The sequence below is a fragment of the Rhinatrema bivittatum genome, chromosome 8 (genome assembly GCF_901001135.1).
Source record: "Rhinatrema bivittatum chromosome 8, aRhiBiv1.1, whole genome shotgun sequence".
NCBI classification, from domain to species: domain Eukaryota; kingdom Metazoa; phylum Chordata; class Amphibia; order Gymnophiona; family Rhinatrematidae; genus Rhinatrema; species Rhinatrema bivittatum.
Window position 1 is genome coordinate 82,724,930 of NC_042622.1, and position 23,601 is coordinate 82,748,530.

The 23,601-nt window shown below is 43.7% G+C and overlaps 1 protein-coding gene across 2 annotated transcripts in view; it reads right to left on the reverse strand.

The window, feature by feature from the left end:
* Positions 1-17,626: 17,626 nt before the first annotated feature.
* LOC115096938 (torsin-1A-like) overlaps positions 17,627-23,601 on the reverse strand; it is a 53,807-nt gene continuing 47,832 nt past the window's right edge. For both annotated transcript variants that reach the window (XM_029612259.1, XM_029612260.1), the window contains one exon: positions 17,627-18,278. In XM_029612259.1, coding sequence (XP_029468119.1) covers positions 18,034-18,278 — 245 coding nt within the window. In that variant the 3' untranslated portion in view covers positions 17,627-18,033. The remainder of the gene's footprint in view (positions 18,279-23,601) is intronic.

Genomic DNA, 23,601 nt, shown 5'->3' on the forward strand with positions numbered 1-23,601 from the left:
GCCCGCAGTGTTGCGCTATAGTAACGGAGAGTCCGCTCATTGTTGTTTTATAATACGCTGACCCCTTGTTTTGCTCTCCCGGTTGGAGAGTCTGTTTTTTCCTGTAGGGGTGTTGGAATTATTTTCGTTTACTTAGTAAGTTTCTATGGTTAGCTATGTTGGCTTTTGAATTTTCTACTTTGACATTACGTATGACTGAGGGGCTGTGACTGGCACAGGGGCTTATATATGGCTCCGCCCACAAGTTTTAATCTGTCTCCATCTACTGGTGCGGAGTCACAACCCAGGTGTCCTGGACTGATCCTTGGTACTACAGGAACGAAAATTATCAGGTAAGAAACTAATTTTCCTATAACTGCGCTGTTTTTTTTTCACTTTACTTGATGAAGAGAGGACAAATCACAGATGTTTTTAATCCAATAAAAAATATCGCCTATAATTTGATTGTTGACCCTTATCTTCACTATTTTCCAGCAAATACTTTCAGAACCTATTTCTCATCTGTCTGTTTTGGCTAGATTAAAAGCATCATAGAGCAGTGACGAGACTGTCTCTTGTATGTATCTGTACAGTACTACATGCACCTTGTAGCAATATAGAAAGCAACAATGATTATAATAAACGCTAGCCACCCATTTTGTTTTCACAAAACATGTTAATGAATGAAGAAAGAGAAACATTTGGACAAATCTTTTGGGTCTGATGTTTACAGTGACAGATTTTGGATTCCATTAGAAGTATAGTTGAACTGGGCAGAGGTTTTGCATTCTGATGGCTTCAGCCAGTGAGAGTGTGTGCCAGGCAAGACTATTCTACTGTTTTTCAGCGATAAGGCAAGGGAGAGGATGGGCCATAGCTGACATTAGCATCCCATAGGACAACGATTTCCTCACTCAACAATCATTATTTCCCATCTCAGCAGGAGACATCAGATATTTACCTTGCAAATGTATTGTTTGGCATGCTAAAAGTACCACCGGGTTACAGGTCCCTACTATGGCAGGGTCCTCACCGGCATATAGGGGGATGCTTTGGTGTTTTGGGGAGGGGGGAGGGTCTGGGCACCAAAGACTACACAGAGGGGAAGCTTGTTGGGGCGCTTGAAGCAGGGTGCTGTTAGCCTATTAATTGGCAAAGGGTGATTGATATATGCAATACATGGCGCAGCCCAAGATGGTGGCCGGTCTGGGGATGGCCAATTGGAGGCCTGGCATAAATAAATGAATAAGCGTGGCCTGCAAGGACAACCAGGGGAGGGGCGAGGCGGCAGTGGCCTCAGCGGCATTCAGAGCAGAATGCCAGTGGGTACCACCTTCACGGAGGTGGGGGTGTAGGCCAGTTTTATAAGAAAATGAATGTTAAGCTTGCTTAAAGTATTTTTTAAGTTCATGCTTGTATGGTTGTGGCTGTTTCATCCACTCAATAAAAGAGCATTATGGACCTTATAGTGCCTCATTGTTGGCAGGGGGTGGGATGCCCGGAAGCTACAGCGTGCCCAAGTTATGTTTCTCAGTGATAAGGCAAGGGAGAGGATGGGCCACAGCTGACAGCATCCCATAGAACAAATATTTCCTCACTCAATCATTATTTCCCATCTCATCAGGAGACATCAGATATACATGCTTCATGTTCACCTTGCAAATGTAATGTCTGGCATGCTAAAAGCACCAGACAGCTGAACATTGGCTCAGCATTCCCTCATTTTCCAAGTGTGTAGACCAGTGGTTCTCAACCTTTTTCCCATCATGACACACCTAACAGACCACACTCACATGTGTGGCACACTGCTCATTACAATTTATGGCAGAAATAAAAAGTAAAGGTCCAGTATTATTTTTATTGTTAAGAATGACACAAGGAAACGATACATATTCTGTCTGAACAGAAATTGCATAAACGGTAAACATCCCACACCAAAACAGCACCAATTTCCAGAACTTAACAGTAACCACCTTACCTAAGAAAAGGCAACACTGAAAATATTACACCAGGCCTTAAGACACATCTCCTATTAGGAAAACGGACCAAGTCAGGCTGCTATAGAGCCCTACACAGAAACTACACGCCAGCAGAGAACCTCACCTGAATCACATGTGCTGACCCTCACCTAACAAAGAATAAAGAGACCAAAACGCATAACTAGAAGCATGCAGACAAAAACTGAATTGGAAACCGCAACAAGCCAGAGTCTGTATGCAGTGCAACAAAGGAAAAAAAGAAACATCACCCATCCTTATAAAACAAATCAAGAAATATAAAAACAGTAGCAGTAAAACCAATCTAACAAAAAGAACAGATTATTTCAAAACAGCGGATGAATGGAATATCCAATAATTAAAAACTCATAATTTCTAGATACCAATAAAATATTTCAAAATAGCAGACACAAAGACCCAGTAATGAAAAATGATACAAAAAATGTTTTGCTCTGCATACCTGAGAATGTTTGATATCCAGGTGCCCTGAGATTGTTTTGAATTAGCAGGAGGAGGGGTGGTTAGGTTGGAACTCTCTCCTCTCTCTCACACTGGCTCACAATCGCTCACATGTACACATGCACACATGCTTTTTCTCTCTCACTTATATAGGCTCTTAATTACACATTTCCACACATGATGTCTATCTTTTCAGGCTTACACACACAGGCTTTCAATCACACACATACATGCTGTCCTTTTCTCTCTCACACAGACTTTCACATGCTTACAAACATGTTCTCTCTCTTTCTCTCATTTACACACAGGCTCTCAATTACATACTCATGTGCTCCCTCACATAAACCCAGCTCTCAATCACACATATACTCTTTCACATGTACAAGCTCTCAACTATTCACATACATGCTATCTCACTCTCACACACACACAGGATCTCAAACACATATGCTTGCTCATTCACTCTCTCCCCCCTCCCCCGAACTAGCGGCAACAATAGCCTCCTCCACTTCTAACCCTAAAGGCAGCAGCAACCTACTTCATTTTCAACCCTCGCGGAGCAAGGAGTCCCATTGGCCGCGGGGGTTGATGTTTTTTTCATTTTTCTGCAAGCCGCGCTGCTCATTCCTCAGGCCGCAGCTCTCTTCTGTTCTTCGGGCCGATGCTGCCTGCACTAGCATGGTCTCGTCTTCCCGTGCATGCACCCACTGATCACTTCCTCTTCTGGGGAGCGGGCAGAAGAGAGCATGCCGGTGCTGCTGACTCCAGCTCTCCTGCCGGGTTCTGCCCTGGCTTTCAGCGTTTTAAGCCCAGGTGGGGGACCTATCTTGCTCGGGTAGGGGGGAGCAGCTGGGTCAGCAGGGGACCGGGAAGTGTGGCGACACACCGGTTGAGAACCACTGGTGTAGACAGATGGACTCAAGACCAGTAGGTTTATGCTCCCCTGTCAGCAGATGGAGACGGAGCAAGCTGACAGTATATATAACCCTGCAGTGACCCCAGCCTACCAGTATTCTCCATCTCCAGCAGATGGTGGATGTGCATCTCCCTCTGAGGACTGCTTTGAGTTTTTTTTAAAAGGAGACATTTTGAAATCCTAAATTCAGGAAAAGAAAGCCTTGCTCTGCTGTGGTGATACCTAAAGTTCTCTCCCCCAGTTGAGAATTCCTGAGGTGATTTCCATGGTCCCTCAGAGGTGTGCCTTGGTGCAGTAGCTGGGTTTCCTGGCGTGGACTTAGCTGCTAGTTCAGCTGAAAGGCAGTGGGTGCAGGAGGCCAAGTGTGGCAGTGACGGCAGATGCCCTCTCCCCCCATAGCCAGAGACTGTCTCTGTACTCAACCAGTAAGTGCTGAGCTCAGGTAAGGTTTAACAAAAAAAAAAAAAAAGAGAAAGTTTTACCTGGATCAGAGATGGTCAGAAAGGTTTCAGGCCTTCCTCCGCTCTCTATTCTTGGCGTGCTGTGCCGCTGTTCGTTCCTGCTCCTGTTGGGGTTGAGGAACCGGGCAACCTGGTGGGTAGGCATGGCCCTTAGGCTTTTTTCTTGCATGCTGTGGTGGCCGTTTTTACGTGCTCTTGTGCATATTCTTCTGACCTCTATAGACCATACGCATGCACAGTGTATGGAATCCGCGCACACATTGTGCGTTTGTTTTTTTGGTTGTGCTTTTTACACGCACAAACTTTTTTACACTCTTAACTTGGTGCACAGGTTGTGCGTGCACCTTCCCACGCTTTCTTCTAGGTGCTTATTTTTGGTTTGAGGGGTAGTTTCCGGGGTTCCAGATGCTTTCACCCTACAGAGGGACGACCTTTCAGCAGACTTGGCCTTTCGGTAGGGCTCAGTCCTTTTGTCCCTGGCAGTCCAAGAGAGGAGCGGGCTTAGGTACTGGACCTTCTCAAGTTTCCTAATGAAGGTTTGCTGACCCACCTTCTGGAACAGGAAACAGGGGGACGTCTCTCTCTCTCTTCTATCGGTGGGTCCTAGAGGTGATACGTGAAGGGTATGCACTGGAATAAGAATAAGATTTACCATACTGAGTCAGACCAAAGTTCCATCAAGCCCAGTATCCTCTTTCCAACAGTGGCCAATCCAAGTCAACAGTACTTGGCAGGATCCCAAAGATAGATAGATTCCATTCTGCTTATCCCATTACTGCAATTCCACTTTTATAATTGTTTATGGACTTTTCCTCCAGGAAATTGTCCAATTTTTTTTTTTTAATACAGCTATACTAGCAGCTTTCACCACATCCTCTGGCAACAAATTCTAGAGCTTAACTCTGCCTTGAGTAAAAAAAAAATATATCTTATTAGTTTTAAATGTATAACTTAGTAATTTCATTGTGTGCCTCCTAGTCTTTATATTTTTTTCTGAAAGAGTAAACAAGCGATTCACATTTACTCATTCAACCACACATCTTATAGAACTTTCATATCTCCCCTCAGCCATCTCTTCTCCAAGCTGAAGAGTCCTAACCTTTTTAGCCTATCCCCTTTATCATTTTCTAATTCAGCAATATCTTTTTTGAGATGGGGTGACCAGATCTGCATCCTATACTCAACATGAGGTCGCAACAGGGAGAGATACAGAGCCATTATGACATTGTTTTATTTTCCATTCCTTTCTTAATTCCTAGCATTCTATTTGATTTTTTAGCTGCTGCATTCTCAGCAGAAGATTGCAACATGTTATCAACAAAGATGCCTAGATCCTTTTTCTGAATGGAGATTCCCAAAGTGGAACTTGCATTGTGTAGCTATAAATGTGGGTTACTAATCCCTAAGTGTATCACTTCGTACTTGTCCACATGAAACTTCATTTGCCATTTACATGCCCACTCTTCCAGTTTTACAAGGTGATTCAAGTGAAAATTCAAGACCACTTTAGGCAAGAAGGAGGGAACAGTATGCAGCTCTATTGCCCCTGAAGGAACGGCTCTCAGCAAGAAAGGCCTGCAGCTCAGAAATTTGACACACAGAACATATTGCCATCAGAAATTGTTTTCAAGGTCAATAACCACAAGGAAAGGCTGCGCAGCAATCTTAAGTGTCGGGCCCGCCAAGAAATCCAACACCAGGGAACAGGTCACCATAAGGGAGGACAAAGACGTTTTACTCCAAGAAAAGGGCCACCTCAGGATGGGACGATAAGGATCCACCATTCACTTGGCCCCTGAAACAGGCAAGAGCCGCAACCTGCACCTTCAAGGAATTAAGTGCCAACCCTTTATTTAACCCATCCTGCAAAAATTCCAAAATGGGCAGGATCTTAACTGAACGAAGAGAAACACCTTGATCCTCACACCAAGCCTCAAATACTCGCCAAACCCGCACATAAGCTAAGGAAGTGGAGAACTTTTGAGCCCGTAGCAAGGTGGCAATTACCACAGAAGAATATCCACACTTCAACAAGCGAGCTCTCTCAAGGGCCATACCGTAAGACAAAACAGTTGGATCTTCATGAAGGACAGGATCCTGCTGCAACAGATTCTTGTGCAGCAGAAGACGAAGATGTCTCCACCAGGAAGTTCGCAGTATTCCTCGGGATGCATTCATGGTGTCCTCTTGCCACTCCCCGCTTGTTAAGTTTTGGTCGAGGTGGTTTGTAAGTGGAGGTGCTTTTCATCAGCGGGAGCTGTTGGCACTGAAAGGAGTGAGAGGTAGAGCTGCTTTTGGCCGCCGGGGGATTCGGGGTGCCGGCAGGCAGGTTGCGGAAGCTGTTTTTTTTAATCACCCTCACGTCGGGCCTGTGCAGTTGCGCTGCTCAGAGGGCAGACCATGTGCGTGGCCTGTGTTCAAGCGCCTGGGTGGGTTTTTCCGCTAGGCTTCTGCTTTTCTCCTGCTGTTAATAGCTCGGAAGCAGCGCATGGCAGCCTACAAAACATGAGGGTTGTGGTCTGTGCGGCTGAATATGGTGTCTCTATGCTCCAGCTATGCGGGGGGGGGGGGGGGGGGGGGAGGGGGAGGGAACCTCAACTGATTTGGCTTCTGACAAAGGACCATCAGATCTTCAGAGCCCACAGTACAGGTCCCGGGGGGGACTGGAAGGTGCAGCCATGACAACGGAGGTTCGCAGGCAGAAGACAGAGTCCAGGGAGCCCAGGGATTCTCCATTGTCTCTTTCTTCCATGGGGCTGTCGACAGCACTGGACCATAGCAGGGGAGGAAAGTCATATGGGAGCAGGCTCGATGATGGGCCCAAGGATCTGAAGGAGTTTTCGCTGTATTTTATCCTCCTCCTATATCTTTCTAGCAAGAAAGGGAGCAAGAGGGAAGTGAACCAGGGAGCGGAAGTCATGATGTCCTTCCAAGAGACCGAGGGAGTTCTCATCAGGAGGTTGTGGCGGCTTGCTCAGATGCCTGGGGCACGATATGGGAACCGAGGGTGATTCAAGGGTTTTGGACAACTCGGATGGATCATCCGAGTTGATCCTGCAAGTGCCCTTAGAGGGGATGATCCCAGTGGGGTGGATCCCGATGCAAACAAGGATAACCCTGATCCAGATGAGATGCCGGTAGCAGAGGGAGATGACCCGTGAGTTGTCCGCTTATTTAGGAAAGAGGAGCTGTGTACCCTGATTCCACAGGTTTTGGAGGAATTAGGCATCAAGGTTGCTCAAGAAGAGTCAGACAATGAGGGGGTAAATCCTCTCCTGGATGGACTTCAAGGTCCTCCTAGTGCTTTTCCATTGCCTAAGATTAAAAAATTGGTAAACTGGGAAAGGGATTCCCCGGAGGCAGGCCTTAATGTAGGCAGTGCGATGGCAAAGCTATATACTTTGATGGAAGAGACCTTAGACCTTTTGAAGCTGCTGAAGGTGGATAAGAACATAAATTGCCATACTGGGTCAGACCAAGGGTCCATCAAGCCCAGCATACTGTTTCCAACAGTGACCAAGCCAGGCTACAAGAACCTGGCAAGTACCCAAACCCTAAGAGGAGGCCAGGAGTAGCAGAGGCCATTCCCTAAGTCAACTTGATTAATAGCAGTTAATGGACTTCTCCAATAACTTATCCAAACCTTTTTTAAACCCAGTTACACTAACCACATTCTCCGGCAACAAATTCCAGAGCTTAATTATGAATTGAGTGAAAAATAATTTTCTCCGATTAGTTTTAAATGTGCTATTTGCTAACTTCATGGAGTGCCTCCTAGTCCTTCTATTATCCGAAAGGGTAAATAACCGATTTATATCTACACATTCTAGACATCTCATGATTTTAAAGACCTCTATCATATCCGCCTTTAGTTGTCTCTTCTCCAAGCTGAACAGCCCTAACCTCTTTAGCCTTTATCATTTTGGTCACCCTTTTCTGTACCTTCCCCAGTGCAACTATATCTTTTTTGAGATGCGGTACACAGTACTCTAGGTGCAGTCTCACCATGGAGCGAGAGAGACTTTATGACATTTTCCTTTTTAGTCACCATTCCCTTCCTAATAATTCCTAACATTCTGTTTGCATTTTTGACTGCTGCAGTTATATTATCCACTATGATGCCTAGATCTTTTTCCTGGGTGGTAGCTCCTAATATGGAACATAAAATCGTGTAACTACAGCATGAGTTATTTTTCCCTAATTGCAACACCTTGCAGTTGTCCACATTAAATTTAATTTGCCATTTGGATGCCCAATCTTCCAGTCTCACAAGGTCCTCCTGCAATTTATCACAATCTGCTTGTGATTTAACTACTCTGAATAATTTTGTATCAGCTGCAAATCTGATTAGCTCACTTGTATTCCTTTCCACATCTTTTATCAATATAGCGAAAAGCACCAGTCCAAGTACAAATCCCTGAGGCACTCCACTGTATACCCTTTTCCACTGAGAAAATTGACCATTTAATCCTACTCTCTGTTTCCTGTCTTTTAACCAGTTTGTAATCCATGAAAGGACATCACCTCCTATCCCATGACTTTTTAGTTTTCTTAGAAGCCTCTCATGAGGAAATTTGTCAAACACCTTCTGAAAATCCAAATACACCACATCTACCGGTTCATCTCTATCCACGTTTATTAACCCCTTCAAAAAAAAAAAAAAAATGAAGATGTGTGAGGCAAGACTTCCCTTGGGTAAACCATGTCTTTCTATATGCTCTGTGATTTTGATCTTTAGAATAGTTTCCACTATTTTTCCTGGCACTGAAGTCAGGCTCACTGGTCTATAGTTTCCCGCATCATCCCGGGAGCTGTTTTTAAATATTGGGGTTACATTGGCCACCTTCCACTCTTCAGGTATAATGGAAGATTTTAATGATAGGTTACAAATTTTAACTAATAGATCTGAAATTTAATTTTTTAGTTCATTCAGAACCCTAGGATGCATGCCATCCCATCCAGGTGATTTGATACTCTTTAGTTTGTCAATCTGGCCTTCTACATCTTCCAGGTTCACAGTGATTTGATTCATTTCAACTGACATCACCCTTAAAAACCATCTCCAGAACTGGTATCTCCCCAATATTCTCATTAGTAAACACAGAAGCAAAGAATTAATTTAGTCTTTCTGCAATGGCCTTATCTTCCCTAAGAGCCCCTTTACACCCTTGGTCATCTAACGGTCCAACCAACTCCCTCACAGGTTTCTTACTTCTGATATAGTTAAAAAGTTTTTATTATGAGCTTTTACCTCCCACATTTTCCTATGTGACAAAGACGACAACTATTCCAGTGGAGGGTTCAGTCGTCCTGAAAGATGTGCAGGATCGTAGACTGGAGATGTAGTTAAAATGAATTTATGATGTTTCTGGCTTGAGTCTCCGGGCTGTGATCTGCAGCAGTCTGATGCAGAGTGCCTGTTTATGCTGGGTGCAGAAGGCCCATGACCTAGCAGATCCATGCAGTCAGCGCATTTGGAAGCTGGAGTGGCTTACATAAGAACATAAAAACATAAGAAATTGCCATGCTGGGTCAGACCAAGGATCCATCAAGCCCAGCCTTCCAACAGAGGCCAAACCAGGCCACAAGAACCTGGCAAGTACCCAAACACCAAGAAGATCCCATGCTACTGATGCAATTAATAGCAGTGGCTATTCCCTAAGTCATGTGGTGGATATGCTGTACGATTTTGTTTGTACATCAGCCAGAAGCATGGTTTTGGCAGTGGTGGCTCGCAGGCTTTTGTGATTATGAAATTGGTCATGGGACATGTGGTCCAAGTCCCACCTATGTAATCTCCCCTTTAAAGGGAAACTCCTGTTTGGGCAGAATCTGGACCACCTGATGAAAAGCTTGGGAGAGTCAAAAAGGAATAGGTTGCTTGAGGATAAAATGAGTGACAAGAAGAGTTTCCCTGTCCATTCCCGTTTTCGGGACACGAGATGTTTTTGTTCAGGCAAGTGTTCTTCTTCATTGAGCTAGAAGCAGTCTTAGAGAAGACAACTGTCCTTTCTAGGCTCCCACAAACCCTCCAGAGAGTCCACCGATCAGGGGACCAGGGGAGGAAAGTCAGCACAATGAAGCCATGGTGGTTCATTCCTCCGTGGAGGTTGTGTGGAGAAGATTAGCTCGCTTCTATGGAGAGTGGACCAAGGACACCTCAGACCACTGGCTTTTGGAGGTGGTAAGAAACTGTTATGGCTTATAATTTTCACATCGCCTCAGGGAGGCCTTCCTAGAGTCCCACTGCTCATCTCGAAGTGCGGGATATGCTGTGGTGTTTGCTAAGATTGGACGCAATTGTTTCAGTGCTTCTGTCCAAGGACAGGGGAAGTACTCGATTTATTTTGTGGTTCCCAAAAAGGAGGGCAGGTTTCAACCCATTTTAGACCTGGCTCTGCAGGTTCCATGTTTTCGCATGGAGACATTGTGTACTGTGATAGTAGCGGTCCGCAAAGGGGAGTTCCAAGCATCGTTAGATCTAATGGAGGCCTACCTGCATATTCCCATTCAGCTGGATCATAAGTTTCTGAGATTCATGGTATTGGGACAGCATTTCCAGTGCCGAGTTCTCCCATTCGGGCTGGCCAAAGTGCTGCAAACCTTCACAAAGATGATGGTGGCAGTGGCGGTGGCCCTGAGAAGAGAGAGGATTCTGGTTCACACATATCTGGATGACTGGCTCATCCAGGCAAAGACGGATGAGGAGTGCGGTTGGTCAGTTCAGTGGGTTATGGACAGATTGCAATCAATGGGTTGGGTAAGAAACCTACCAAAGAGTCATCTGGTTCCAACCCAATCCCTAGAATATCTGGGGGCGCGGTTCGATACTCAGAGGGGCTGGGTGTTCCTGACCTCAGAAGTTGCAGACACAAGTGACATGTCTGTTACAACTGCCAACGCCCAAAGTCTGGGATTATTTGCAGGTTCTGGGTTCCATGGCATCCACGTTGGATCTGGTGCCATGGGCCTTTGCTCACATGTGGCCCTTGCAGAAGGTGCTCTTGTTCAGGTGGAATCCATTGTCAGAACATTATCAGCAACCTTTAACACTCCAGGGGGAATCCAGGTCCAGTCTCTCGTGGAGGCTTTTGCCACACAACTTGGAGAAGGGAGTGGATCTGAGACTCCGGACTGGGTGGTGGTGAATAAAGACGATAGCTTCATGGGTTGGGGGGGGGGCGGTCAGTCAGGGGTGGACTGCCCAAGGTCTTTGACTGCAGTCCACAGAGCTTTGGAGGCGTTCCTGCCATGGATCAAGGGTCAGATGTCGAGAGTCTTTACCAACAATGCAACAACGGTGGCATACATCAATCGTTAAGGAGGGTTGAAGAGTCACGCTTTGGCACTGGAGGCCCAACAGCTTTTTGCATGAGTGGAATGATTCATCGAGGGAATAGCAGCTTCTCACATCGTGGGAGTGGACATGGTGCAAGCAGACTTCCTCAGCAGGCAGTAATTAAATCCGGGGCAATGGGAGTTCATTTTAGACAGGTGGGGTGATCCCCAGGTGGACCTCACAGCAACACGAGGCAATGCCAAATTGGCCCGATTTTTCATTGACGATGAGAAGTCGGGTCGGAGGGAATAGATGCGTTGGTGTGCCCGAAGGGAGCCTTGCTTTACTTATTTTCTCCCTGGCCCTTCGTCAGATGAGTATTACGATACATAGAGACTCATCCAGAAAGAGTGGAACTGGTGGCACCGGAGTGGCCGTGCTAGCCGTGGATCTGGTGTATCTCGTGATGGACAGGCCTCAGGTTGGCTGCCATGGGTTTTTCGACGAGGGCTCATTCTCGGATCAGATCACTTTTGTCTCACAGCTTGGCTTTTGAGAGGTGGCGATTGCAACTAAAAAGATATTCGGAGCCAGTTATTTCCACCTTGCATCAGGCTAGAAGGCCTTCTACTTTGGCATATGGCAGGGTCTGGAAGGTTTCTGAGTCTTGGTGTTTGGAGCAGCGGCTGGATCCACTAGGTGTGGACATTCCTCACATTTTGGCCTTTTTATAACAGGGGTTATCAAAGGGGTCGGCTTATAGCTTGCTCTGCGTGCAGGTGTCAGCCTTGGGTTGCCTTAGGGGCATGATGCGGGGGGGGGGGGGGGGGCAGCTCCTTGACCTCTTACCTCAATGTAATTCATTTTCTGAAGGGTGTTAAGCATTTGTGTTCTCCGGTGCATAATGTTTGTCCAGTTTGGAGTCTTAATTTGGTTCTGACAATGCTCTATGGATCTCCATTTGAGCCCTTACGAGGAGCATTGGGTAAAGGACCTGACCTTGAAGGCAGTGTTTTTGGTGGCCATTTGTTCAGCCAGACGTATTTCGGAGCTTTGTCCTGCAGAGACCCATTCTTGCGTATTTCCAATCACAGGGTAACGCTGCGAATGGTCCCCTCTTTCTTACCAAAGGTGGTTTCCTTGTTGCATGTTAATGAGACAGTGGAACTGCCAGGTTTTCCGGAGTGGTCCCGGGATTCTCCACAGTCTAGGAAGCTTAATCTTTTGGATGTACGCCTGATTCTGTTACAGTATCTTAAGTTCACTAACAGTATTCGGCGATGTGTTGTTCGGTGGAGCAAAGAAAGGAGGCAAAGCTTGTAAAGCCACGATTTCTTGTTGCCTGAAAGAGACCATTTGTTTGGCTTACATTTCTAGGGGTCGAGAGGCTCTGGTAGGTTTGCGCACGTATTCTACTAGAGTGCAAGCTGCCTCCTGGGTGGAATGTCAGTTTTGCCTCAGGAGATATACAGAGCTGTGACGTGGTCTTCGCTTCATCCTTTCACCAGACAGTACCATTTGGATGTTTGGGCACAGGAAGATGTCGCATTCAGTAAGAGTGTGTTGCATGTGGGTCTTTCAGGTTCCCGCCCAGTTTAGACGTGTTTGGGTACATTCCACTTGTGTGGACTGATCTGGGTATGAACAAGAAAGGAAAATTGGTTCTTATCTGTTAATTTTTGTTCCTGTAATGCCACAGATCAGTCTAGAAACCCATCCCCTTGCTGCCAAAAGATTGAATTTCCTGTTTTTTTATTCTCAGATTGTAAGTAGTTTGAGTTGCTGAGGCTAAGTGGTTTTCGGTTCCTTTCTAGGAAATGGGAGCTCCAATCCTGGGTTAACCTTTCGCCCTGGATGGGGGAAAGAATTTTGTCTAGACATTAGCTTGGGTGCAGGTCAATACTGAGGGAAGGCAAGTGACACTCGCCGATATGTAGCAGTGCCTTGAAGTTTTTGTTCTCTGCCTCCATCTGCTGGTAGGGAAACAAAACCCATTTCTCTGAATTGATCTGTGGAATTATAGAAACAAAAATTAGCAGGTAAGAACCAATTTTCCTTTCCTTAGATTACTCCTGAGTCTATCCCCTTTCACCCTCATCCCATAACTCCTTATTCCACAGCCTTCTTTCCGTTGAAAGAGATCTGCCTCTTGTGCATTTATTCCTTGGAGGTATGTAAGTGTCTCTATTATATCTTCTCTTTCCCTCCTTTCCTCCAGGATGCTTATGTTTATATCTTTAAATCTGTCCCCATACACTTTATAACAAAGACCATTAAAAAATATTTCTTCCAGGGATGAGGAGAGAGAGAGGAGACAGAGGAGGTTTCTTTTACCTGTTTTCTGCCAATTCCTGACCTCCCCTGAGGGTGGGGTCGCCGCCCAGGCCCCAGACGCTGAGAGGTCGCCTCGCCAACGTCATCAAGGAGGGACCAGAAGGCCTGTAAAAGCCAGCCCCTCCTGCAGCACAAGGGGTGAGGAGAGAAAGAGGAGACAGAGGAGGTTCCTTTTACCTGTTTTCTACCTATTCCTGCTGATTCCTGACCTCCCCTGAGGGTGGGGACGCCACCCAGGCCCCAGACGCTGAGAGGTCGCCTCGCCGACTTCATCAAGGAGGGACCGGAAGGCCTTTAAAAGCCAGCCCCTCCTGCGGCGTGTAGGTGTAGCCGGCGCATCGCCTAAGGGGCGCGCAGCTTAGTCTGGAACCTTTGCCTGATATTCTTGCTAGAGGAAGGAACAAGAATTGCCTGGAACTTGTAAGTAAGGCTCTATGCCTAAATTTATTTAACCCTCTCTCTCTATAACTCCCTCCATACCAGGGAAACAACAAGTAACATTAGAGGAACATAAAAGAAGGGGAGTTGATCTTAATTCAATCTGAATAATTCAACAATAACTTTATGCCTCATACAAAAAGAAAGGCTCGTATAAGGGAGACACAGACCTCCTCTCCCTTATTAACATCTATACAGCCTCATATCTCGTCGTTCAATGATACAACCGGTGCAATGCTGGGAGAAGGGACCGCTGTGAGTGTTGCTTCAGAACGAGAAGCAGCGTCACTGGTTGATGACATCTCTTTAAGCCCCAGTGCTCCTAAAACTCCTTCTCCACCATCAGTAAAAGCAAGAATATCTTCTGGACTAACAGAGTTGGATGTGGGTTCAGATGAAATCGTTACCTTTTCTAAGAATGGAGAAAAGAGTGGAGACTTGGCCGAGAGGGGAAATGTGGAATTGCAAACTATCTTGGACATAAGTCTGCTCCAGAAACCCACTGAAATAACAATGGACACATTATGGACGGCTATTAAATCTTTGGAACTAGCAATAAATAAATCAACTCAGACTACAGTTAATTCCCAACAAAGGATAATGAATGTTGAAAGTATGATTCCCTTATCTCAAAATAAGATAGTTAAATGTGAAGGTAGATTAGAAAAGTTGGAAAGTGTACAAAGTAATCTGGTTAAGTCAGAAATAATAAATCAAAAGAAATTGGAATTTATAGAACATCAATTGAAATATTCCAGTTTAATAATTCTGAATTTTCCTAAACAAGATTTGATACCTGCAGTTGAAATGTTTAAAGAATATTTACAACACATATTAAAGCTGCCTAGTCAAGCATTACCAGCTATAGTGAAAGCTTATTATATTCCTTTGAAATCAGATACAGGAACAGATTTGGGAAAAGTAGAGCCAGAAATTCTGAATCTATCTGAAGTAATTGAAACTACAATTGATATGGATAATCCATCTAGAGCTACACTTCTAGTATCTTTCATGTTTCCCACTGAAAGAGACACTGTACTTCATCTATTTTTTAGAAATAGACTAAATTCCATGGGTATCAGGTCTGGATATATCCAGCCCTGACAAGATCTACTCAGAATAGAAGAAAATCATTTTTGAAATTGAAATCAGTGGTTATTGCTAAGGTGCCAGATTTGTTTTGAAATTTCCATGCAGATGTGAACTTAAATATCTGGAGCATAAATATGTCTTTTTTTTTATATACCTAATTTACGGTAGTTTTTGGATTCCCACCCCCCAAATATAGTTCCAGGGTAGGAGCAAAAGATAAGATACCAGTTGTTCTCTCTAAATGAGATTGAGAGGAGAGGAGTGCAGTGATACTCCTCTCAATGGTTTTGTATATATTATTGAAAATGAAAAAAAAAAATATATATATATATTTCTTCCCAGAACAGGTGCTGGTTGGATGAACAGCCTCCCAGGGACATAGTGGAGGCAAAAATTAAGAGAACTGAAGGAAACATTGAAACATATAGAACATAGAAATGATGGCAGAAGACCAATAGGCCCATCCAGTCTGCCCAGCAAGCTTTCACACTTATTTTGTCATACTTATCTGTTACTCAGACCGCTGAGTTCAGGGCCCTTATTGGTAACTTTTTGATTCTAATTTCCTTCCACCCCCGCCATTGATGCAGAGAGCAGTGTTGGAGCTGCATCAAAGTGAAATGTAAGGCTTAATGTTTGAGGGTAGTAACCGTTAGAGATGTGAATCGGAACCAGAATCGGATCCGATTCACATCTCTAGTAACCGTCGTATCGAGCAAGTTACCCCGATGTTTGTATACTCATACTGCTCAGATCAATGCCTTGTTAGATGTTGTCTGGAAGTAAATCCTATTTCTTCATTCCCCCCCTGCCGCTGAAGCAGTGAGCTGAGCTGGATACGCATTCAAAGTGAAGTATCAGGCTTAATTTGTTAGGGGTAGTAACCGTCGCAATAAGCAAGCTACTCCTGTGCTTATTTGTTTACCCAGACTGTGCAATTCTGTCCTTGCTGGTTATTGTCTGAATGTAAATCCTCTTTTCTTCATTCCCCCTGTCGTTGAAGCAGTGAGCTGCGCTGGATATGCATTGAAAGTGAAGAATCAGGCTTAATTGGTTTGGGGTAGTAACCGCCACAAAAAGCAAGCTACTCCCACGCTTGTTTACCCAGACTATGCTACCTGGTTGATTGTTGCCTGAATGAAGCTTGGGATAAGCAAAGAAGAAGTGAAGGGAAAACAGAGAACAAGAAAGGTTTAAAGTACCACACCAGGAAAGGAAAATGGGCCTTGCTGTTTGTATCTTCCATCACACTGGTAAATTGGGAAGTGCAGTCATGGATTGCTTTGAATATATTTGTAACAGGGAGCATGATTTCTCATGGAGCTAGTCATCAGATTCCAGCAGCTCTTTTGTTGAGGCTTAAACCTTGCTTTTTTTTTTTTTGTGACCCAGCTCCTTTGTACTTCCAGCTCAGTCAGAACCAGGGCTGGGATTTGGCATCATGAGCCTTCATTCACAAATATCCAGGGATTTTTTCCTCTTTTTTAAATTCCCTCCGAACAGTTTAGTCCAGTCCTGGGCTGGGGACCATACACTAGGGCTCCTTTCAGGATCTGTGATTAAGGGTCCTGAATCGGGCCATGAGATGTTACTCTCTAGTAATGACTGAACTGGGGACCTTCCACAGGACAGTGGACAGCATGTACCATGTGAGCCACCAGACATTTCATTTTGCAAGGCGGAGTCAGAAATATCACCAAGCTTCGGTAAGCCCCAAGGTTGCATTTTATCCACAGATAAATCCTTTGAATTGGACTTTGTATTTGTAGTAAGAAATATGACAAGAACTAAAAGCAGCCTCCTAGATTTTGGCATTTTGCCTTTAATAGTGTGCACTGGTACTAATGCTGCTTCTAGTGCATTTGCTGGTGTGAATCTGACTCTCCTGTCTAAGAGCAGCATGATATATGAGGCAATGCCATGTTATTCTCATAATTTCAGGTGGTCAGAAATATGGTGCTGCATTCCAAACAAGGAAAGGAAGCTACATGTTCACTATAAAATGAAGTTAGTTCTTTGCCTGTTTTTTTTAGTATTGTCTGTTTTATTTTTGTTGATTGAATGAATGTTTTTATATCCAATTGTTCTCTATTCAGATTTACAGAAAGGCATTTTATAAATTTAATAAATAAATTGTAGAAATATTTTCATTTAACAGGCATCCTTTGCTTCATCCCAGAAAGAACACTGAATGGACAGATTATGAACTGGGCAAGAAATGAGAGTTAGGTGTCAGTACACAAAGTGAGGAGGAGAAAGAAGAAGAGCAGGCTCCTCTCTAAGACAGTACTACACTAACTCTCAGCACCATTGCCCAGCAAATCAACTAACTGAACTCTTCCAAGTCATTTTGCATATAATTCAGTTCATTTAGTAGAGGAAGAAAATATTTTTTTCATTGCCAGGATATGTGTAGACCACACCGGTATACTGCAGGAATTTCATAGTAACAGTAATTTGAATTTAAATGACATGACAGGATCCTAATGCATACTGCCAGCATTTCAGAAGATGTGAATGACTTTAGTATCTGGCTGTGCAAATACTGAGTGGGTTTTAAGCAGCTGCCCTTGCCAGCAGACTACTCATATATAGCATTTTATGAAATATTTTTGGAATACAAAGCTTATTTATGAAGCTTTTGTCACATTAAAGGATGAGGCAATCAATGTAAAGATGAGCATGTAATCAATGTCTGAAAACATGGATATATTTGAGAAGATGACGGCAGTAGCACAAAGCCAGCCAAAATGCTGGGGTGGAAATGCAGGTAGGGTTGATTGAGATTAACATAGTAATTTCATGGTTATTGCTCATTAAATGCTGTCATGGTCCAGAAATGCTAATCAGTTTCCACAAGCATAATCTGCTGGTTTTAAATTAGTAACCAGCACTGACATCACTGCTGGCACCAGATTCTTTATCCTGATAAAAATTACAAACACACATATTTCTATTTACAAAGAGACCATAAATAGTCATTTTTGTTTTAAAAGTGTTTAAAGTTAAATGATCTGGACAAATGTTGCCATTGCTCCCGTTCTGACAGGCGGTCCTCACCATGATTTAGACATTCTCTCACAGGTAGAAATCCAACTTTGCTGCCACTGTCTTGCAGCCTTTGTCCGAATAGATCTTCTCTGCTTTTGGGAAGTATGTCATTTCCTCCGCCACTCTGCTGATAATTTCAGGGTCTGCTACGTACCTCCGCGCCTGCAGTTCTGCAGCAACACACATCTTCACATGTCTGTACTCCAGTGGCAGGAAGGGCACAAAGTAATCAATCAGGTTTTTGTCGATCAGACTGCTGTGCCAAAATCCACCTGCGAAAACAAAAGTATTGTGTGTAGGCAGTGCTTAAAACAGTACAGAAAAAAATATTAAAGACTGGTTAAACCTCTGCCTGTTTTGCCAGTCCTTTGCTGCTTCTGGGCAGAGATGGTCTTTCAGCTTCCCCTGACACTTTCTTCTATCCCAGCTCTCCTGGACAATCTCCCCTATTAGGAGCTTCTCCACTTGTCAGTCAAGAGTCAGGAGGGAAGCAACCTCCATAGCAGTACCCTATAGCCTCACTCTTATGTCAACAGAAGTCTTTCATGGTGTGCAATACTGGCATCACTCTGCAACTCAAGCAAACGCTGCTGGCAAAATAAGATGAACTGGTGTCTTCTGAAACTAGTGAAAGAGCCAAATTGAAGCGAGGCCATACTGGATCTAGTACTAAAAAATGGATAGTGTCACTGACCTCATGGTAAGGAAAAAAACTTAAGCAGCTTGGAATCTATCTACCCCTTGCCAGTTAATTCTCATCTGGATTGGCCACTGTTTGAAACAAGAACAGTTGCTCAGCAGCACATAGTTCAGAGGGAGGTCTCTTTTTTTTTTTTTTTTATATATAACTTTTTATTTTTTCAACAGGAACAAGACAGAATCTATGACATTGCATACCAACACATTTATCAAATTAATAGTAAGGAAAACAAAACCAGTAGCATCTGAACAATACAAGAAAAGAATGAAAAGATGGATCGGTAAAAATGGACTTTTATTGGAACTTGCCCGACTCTGGCCGAGTTTCGCTCTGCCGAGCTGCCTCAGGGGCTTGTTGAGCCAGAAACTTGGCTCTATATACTTTTGCTGATTTCCTAGGATGAAGGAGTATGAGTGAACACACCGAATCCGGGCTTGTCACTTGTGATTCATCAATCACTTGTGTGAACAGTATTGATGCAATTCTTTGTTGAACTTGCACCGGTCACATACTGCTCTGACAAACACTGCAAGCTTGCAGTGTTTGTCAGAGCAGTATGTGACCGGTGATTGATGAATCACAAGTGACAAGCCCGGATTCGGTGTGTTCACTCATACTCCACTCATCCTAGGAAATCAGCAAAAGTATATAGAGCCAAGTTTCTGGCTCAACAAGCCCCTGAGGCAGCTCGGCAGAGCGAAACTCGGCCAGAGTCGGGCAAGTTCCAATAAAAGTCCATTTTTACCGATCCATCTTTTCATTCTTCTGTTGTTCGCCACATTGGATCGGTTACCGGTTTGCTTCCTTGGAGCATCTGAACAATACTACATCTCATGTACACTGTACAGGGATCACTGTCCTATTAAGTGTTCAAAAATTATACACGGTATTCTAATTTAAAGTATGCCATTTCCAAAACTTTCCTCATATCATCATAAGCCTCAAGTTTACATTTTAAAGCAAAGGTGATATGTTCTAAAATAGCCAACTCCACAACTTTCTTACACCAAACAGATTTGTGGTAAGGTTTTCCAAAAATATGCAATTGTCAAATGTCCAGCTTGCAACAGATGAGATACTAGCCATTTATCTCATTTTGATAAATCCTGTTCATCCCAACAGTTTAACAAACACAGTTGGGGCAAGAAAATATCAATCCCCACAATAACAATTTTCTCTCAAATGTTTTCCCAAAATTGCTGCAGTTTCCTGCATCCCCACATGTGAATGTAGCACCACCGCTCACCACACTTTCACCAACACATGGGGCTAGAAGCACTGAATTGAGAGAAGAAAACAGAATATCAATATTTTCGATGCAATACTGATACATCAGCTTCTGATTCTTACTGCAAATAGATAATTTAGATATGGATCGCCAAATCAACATTCAATCAGTATCATCAAAATCTGTATCTAGATCTGCATTCTATTTGTCAATCAAATCAGAGCTATCTTTTGATCATCATTACTGGGAGTCACAGTAGATTGTATTGGGGAGATATTTTTGAAGGATACTAACAAAACAGGGGAGTTAGAGCATCCTAATAGAGAGTTTCCAATAAAGGCAAAAGTAGCCCCAAGTGCCTTTAAGTAAAGAGTAGATTGAGTTAAAAGATTTCAAATTATCCCTATCAATTGCTGGGAAAGCTGTATAAACAAAAAAAAACATACTTTAAAATATCTCTATACAAATGTAGGAAGTTTAAAAGGTGTAAGATGAGAGAATTAGAATGTATAGCACATTGAATGAAGAGGTAGACATAATTGGTATCTCAGAGACCTGGTGGAAGAAGGATAACCAATGGGACAGTGCATACAATTGTACACATTATATTGCAAAGATAGGGTTGATCAAATTGATGAGGGGGAAGATGGTGTTATTTGTTAGGGATGGAATAGAGTCAAATAGGATAAAGATTCTGAAGTAGACTAAATGGAGTATTTATGGATAGAAATTCCATGTGTGATGGGGAAGAGCATAGCAGTAGGGGTATACTACTATTTGCCTAGCCAGAATGAACAGACAATGAAATGCTAACAAAAGTTAGGAAAGCTAACAACTGAGAGATTTTAATTACCCTAATATTGACTAGATAAATGTCACATCAGAACATGTTAGGGAGGTAAAGTTTCTAGATGTAATAAATGACTAGTTCATGGAGCAGCTAGTCCTAGTATCAATGAGAGGGAGACCTATTTTAGACCTAATTCTTAGCAGAACACAGATTTTGTGCGAGAGGTAATGGATTGGGGCTTTTTGGGAACAGTAACCATATTTGACTTAATAACTGGAAGAAGGACATTAAGGAAAACTACTGCTTAGCATTTAACTTTCAAAAGGGAGACTTTGATAAAATAAGGAAAATAGAAAAAAACTTAAAACGGTGCTGCTGGTTTATTTCAGGCATGGACACTGTTTAAAAATACAATTTTGGAAGCCCAGATTAGATGCATTTCATACATTAAAAAAGGCAGAAGGAAGGCCAAATGACTGCCAGTATGGTTAAAAGGTCAGGTGAATGTTGGCTGGGGGTCAGGGAACACCCACTCAGGAGCAGGGCAGGATTGCAGGACTGGACTGGGGTTTTTTCTTCTGCCTAGCCAGTCCCCTCCCCCCTCAGGTTGAGCTGGAAGGGCTTGGCTTCGGTGGCAGATCATCATGGTAAGGCAGGCTGGATAGGTTGGGCAAAGTTGGGCAGGCACAGGCTGGAAGTTGTGGCAGAGATAGGCTAGAAGCTGAGGACTGGATACCGGAGCAGGCTGGGCACAGACAGGCTGGAATTTAGAGCTGGATACTGGGCACAGGCTAGGACTGGATACAGACATAGGCTGGACAGGATACTGAGCAGAAGCTGGGACTGGATACAGATACAGACTGGGCAGGATACATATATAGGCTCTGGCAAGACAAGACAATGGTAAAATGCAGGGAATGGACACTGGGACCTAGACTGGGCAGGGCAGGTCAAAACCTGACAGACAAGGACAGGACTAGACACAAACCAGAACAAAGATCACTGAGGCTCAAAAGTAGCAAAACAGAAGGCCCACAGGCTGCTAGGCATAAGGCCCAAAATGACATTAGATAAGGAGAGCCCTATATAGGCACAAAGCAAGGCACAAGGTGAGAGGAGGCCCAGAGGTCACAAGGCAAGGAAAGGCCTGAGTAGGCCACAGAGAAAGGTACACGTCAAAAGCAGGCCTGGAGGCTACAAGGCATGGAATAAGGAAAGTGTGGCCAGATCAGGGAGCCAAGGGTGACTCCATGAAGAGATACTGAGGTTTTGGCAAAGCTGGCTTAAGTAGTTCAGGAACTTTGAGTCAGGTAGTCAGTGAGGTGGTAGTTCAGGTAACCAGGAGCAGTGCTCGCTGGAGCCTCTGCTGGTGGGGGATGTGTCACAGCAGGTAGAATCAGGTGAAGCCTTGTTAGTGAAAGAGGCTATGTTAACCAAAATAACTTTTTTCAAAAAATGGAAAGCAAATCCAATTTAAGAAAATAGGAAAATGCATAAGCACTGTCAAGTAAGATGCAAAACACTGACAAGGCAGGCAAAAAAAGAATTGAAAAGCTGGCCATAGAGCTAAACTCTCAAAATAAAACCTTTTTAAAATACATCTGAAGAAGAAAGCCTGAGAAAGAATTGATTAAACCATTAGATGATTGAGGGGCTAAAAGGATACTTAGGGAAGACAAGGCGGAAATTCTTTGCTTCAGTGTTTACTGAGGATGTTGGCGCGAAACCTGTGCTGGAAACAGTATTTAAATAGTGATGATTCAGAGGAATTGAAACAAATCACAGTGAACCTGGAAGATGTAATAGGGCAGATTGACAAACTAAAGAGTAACAAATAACCTGGACCAGATGGCATACACCCCAGAGTTCTGAAAGAAATAAAAATAAGACTTAAGAACATAAGAAATTGCCATGCTGGATCAGACCAAGGGTCCATCAAGCCCAGCATCCTGTTTCCAACAGAGGCCAAACCAGGCCACAAGAACCTGGCAATTACCCAAACACTAAGAAGATCCCATGCTACTGATGCAATTAATAGCAGTGGCTATTCCCTAAGTAAACTTGATTAAAAGCCCAAACAAAATAAACACACATGATTTCTTTGTAAAACTGAAAGCATGGAAATTCTCTTTATGTAATACTTGCAAGAAAACATTAAGATAACATTCTGGTGATGCTGTGCACATGAAAGGAAGCAGACTAGTGCTGCTCCAGGGGCTGCTCCCAAAAAGGTGTCTTTTTATAATGTATTCTTATTTCAACCTGTGAAAAGAGTCATACTGTTTCTAGTGTTTTAATAAAAAATAAGCAAGTGATGACCCGAAGCTTACAGGAGAAAGGCAAATCAGTGGAAAGCAAGATGGCAACCAAACCAAGTCAAAACAGCACGGATAAAATAGTGGCAGTGGTTTCTGAAGATTCTGTGCAGGAAATCTCAAAGCATAATAGCCGCCTTGGAAGCTAGGCTATGCAAATTCCAATCAGCTACAGATGAAATCAGAGAGAGGTCTGAATCACAAGGTTGAAGGATCAACCAAGCAGAACAAAGGATAGCCACGCAGGAGAGAACAGATAATATTGACCAACAGCTGGCTGCCTTAAAAAAGGAAAATGAAACCTTACTTGCCCTGCTGGAGTACAAGGAGAATAGGGGATATAGTAATAATATCAGATTGGTCAGGCTCTTAGGATCAATTAAGGAAGATGAGCTGATACAGTTTTTTGAGGTGACATTGCCGGAACTTCTGGCTATGGATATATTATCTAGCTGGATTACATGTGAGAGAGCTCACCAAGTGGGGCCTTTGTGAAAGAATGCTGGGTGGCATGCATATTAAACCGGGCAGACAAAGTAAAGCTATTTAGAGAATACAAAAA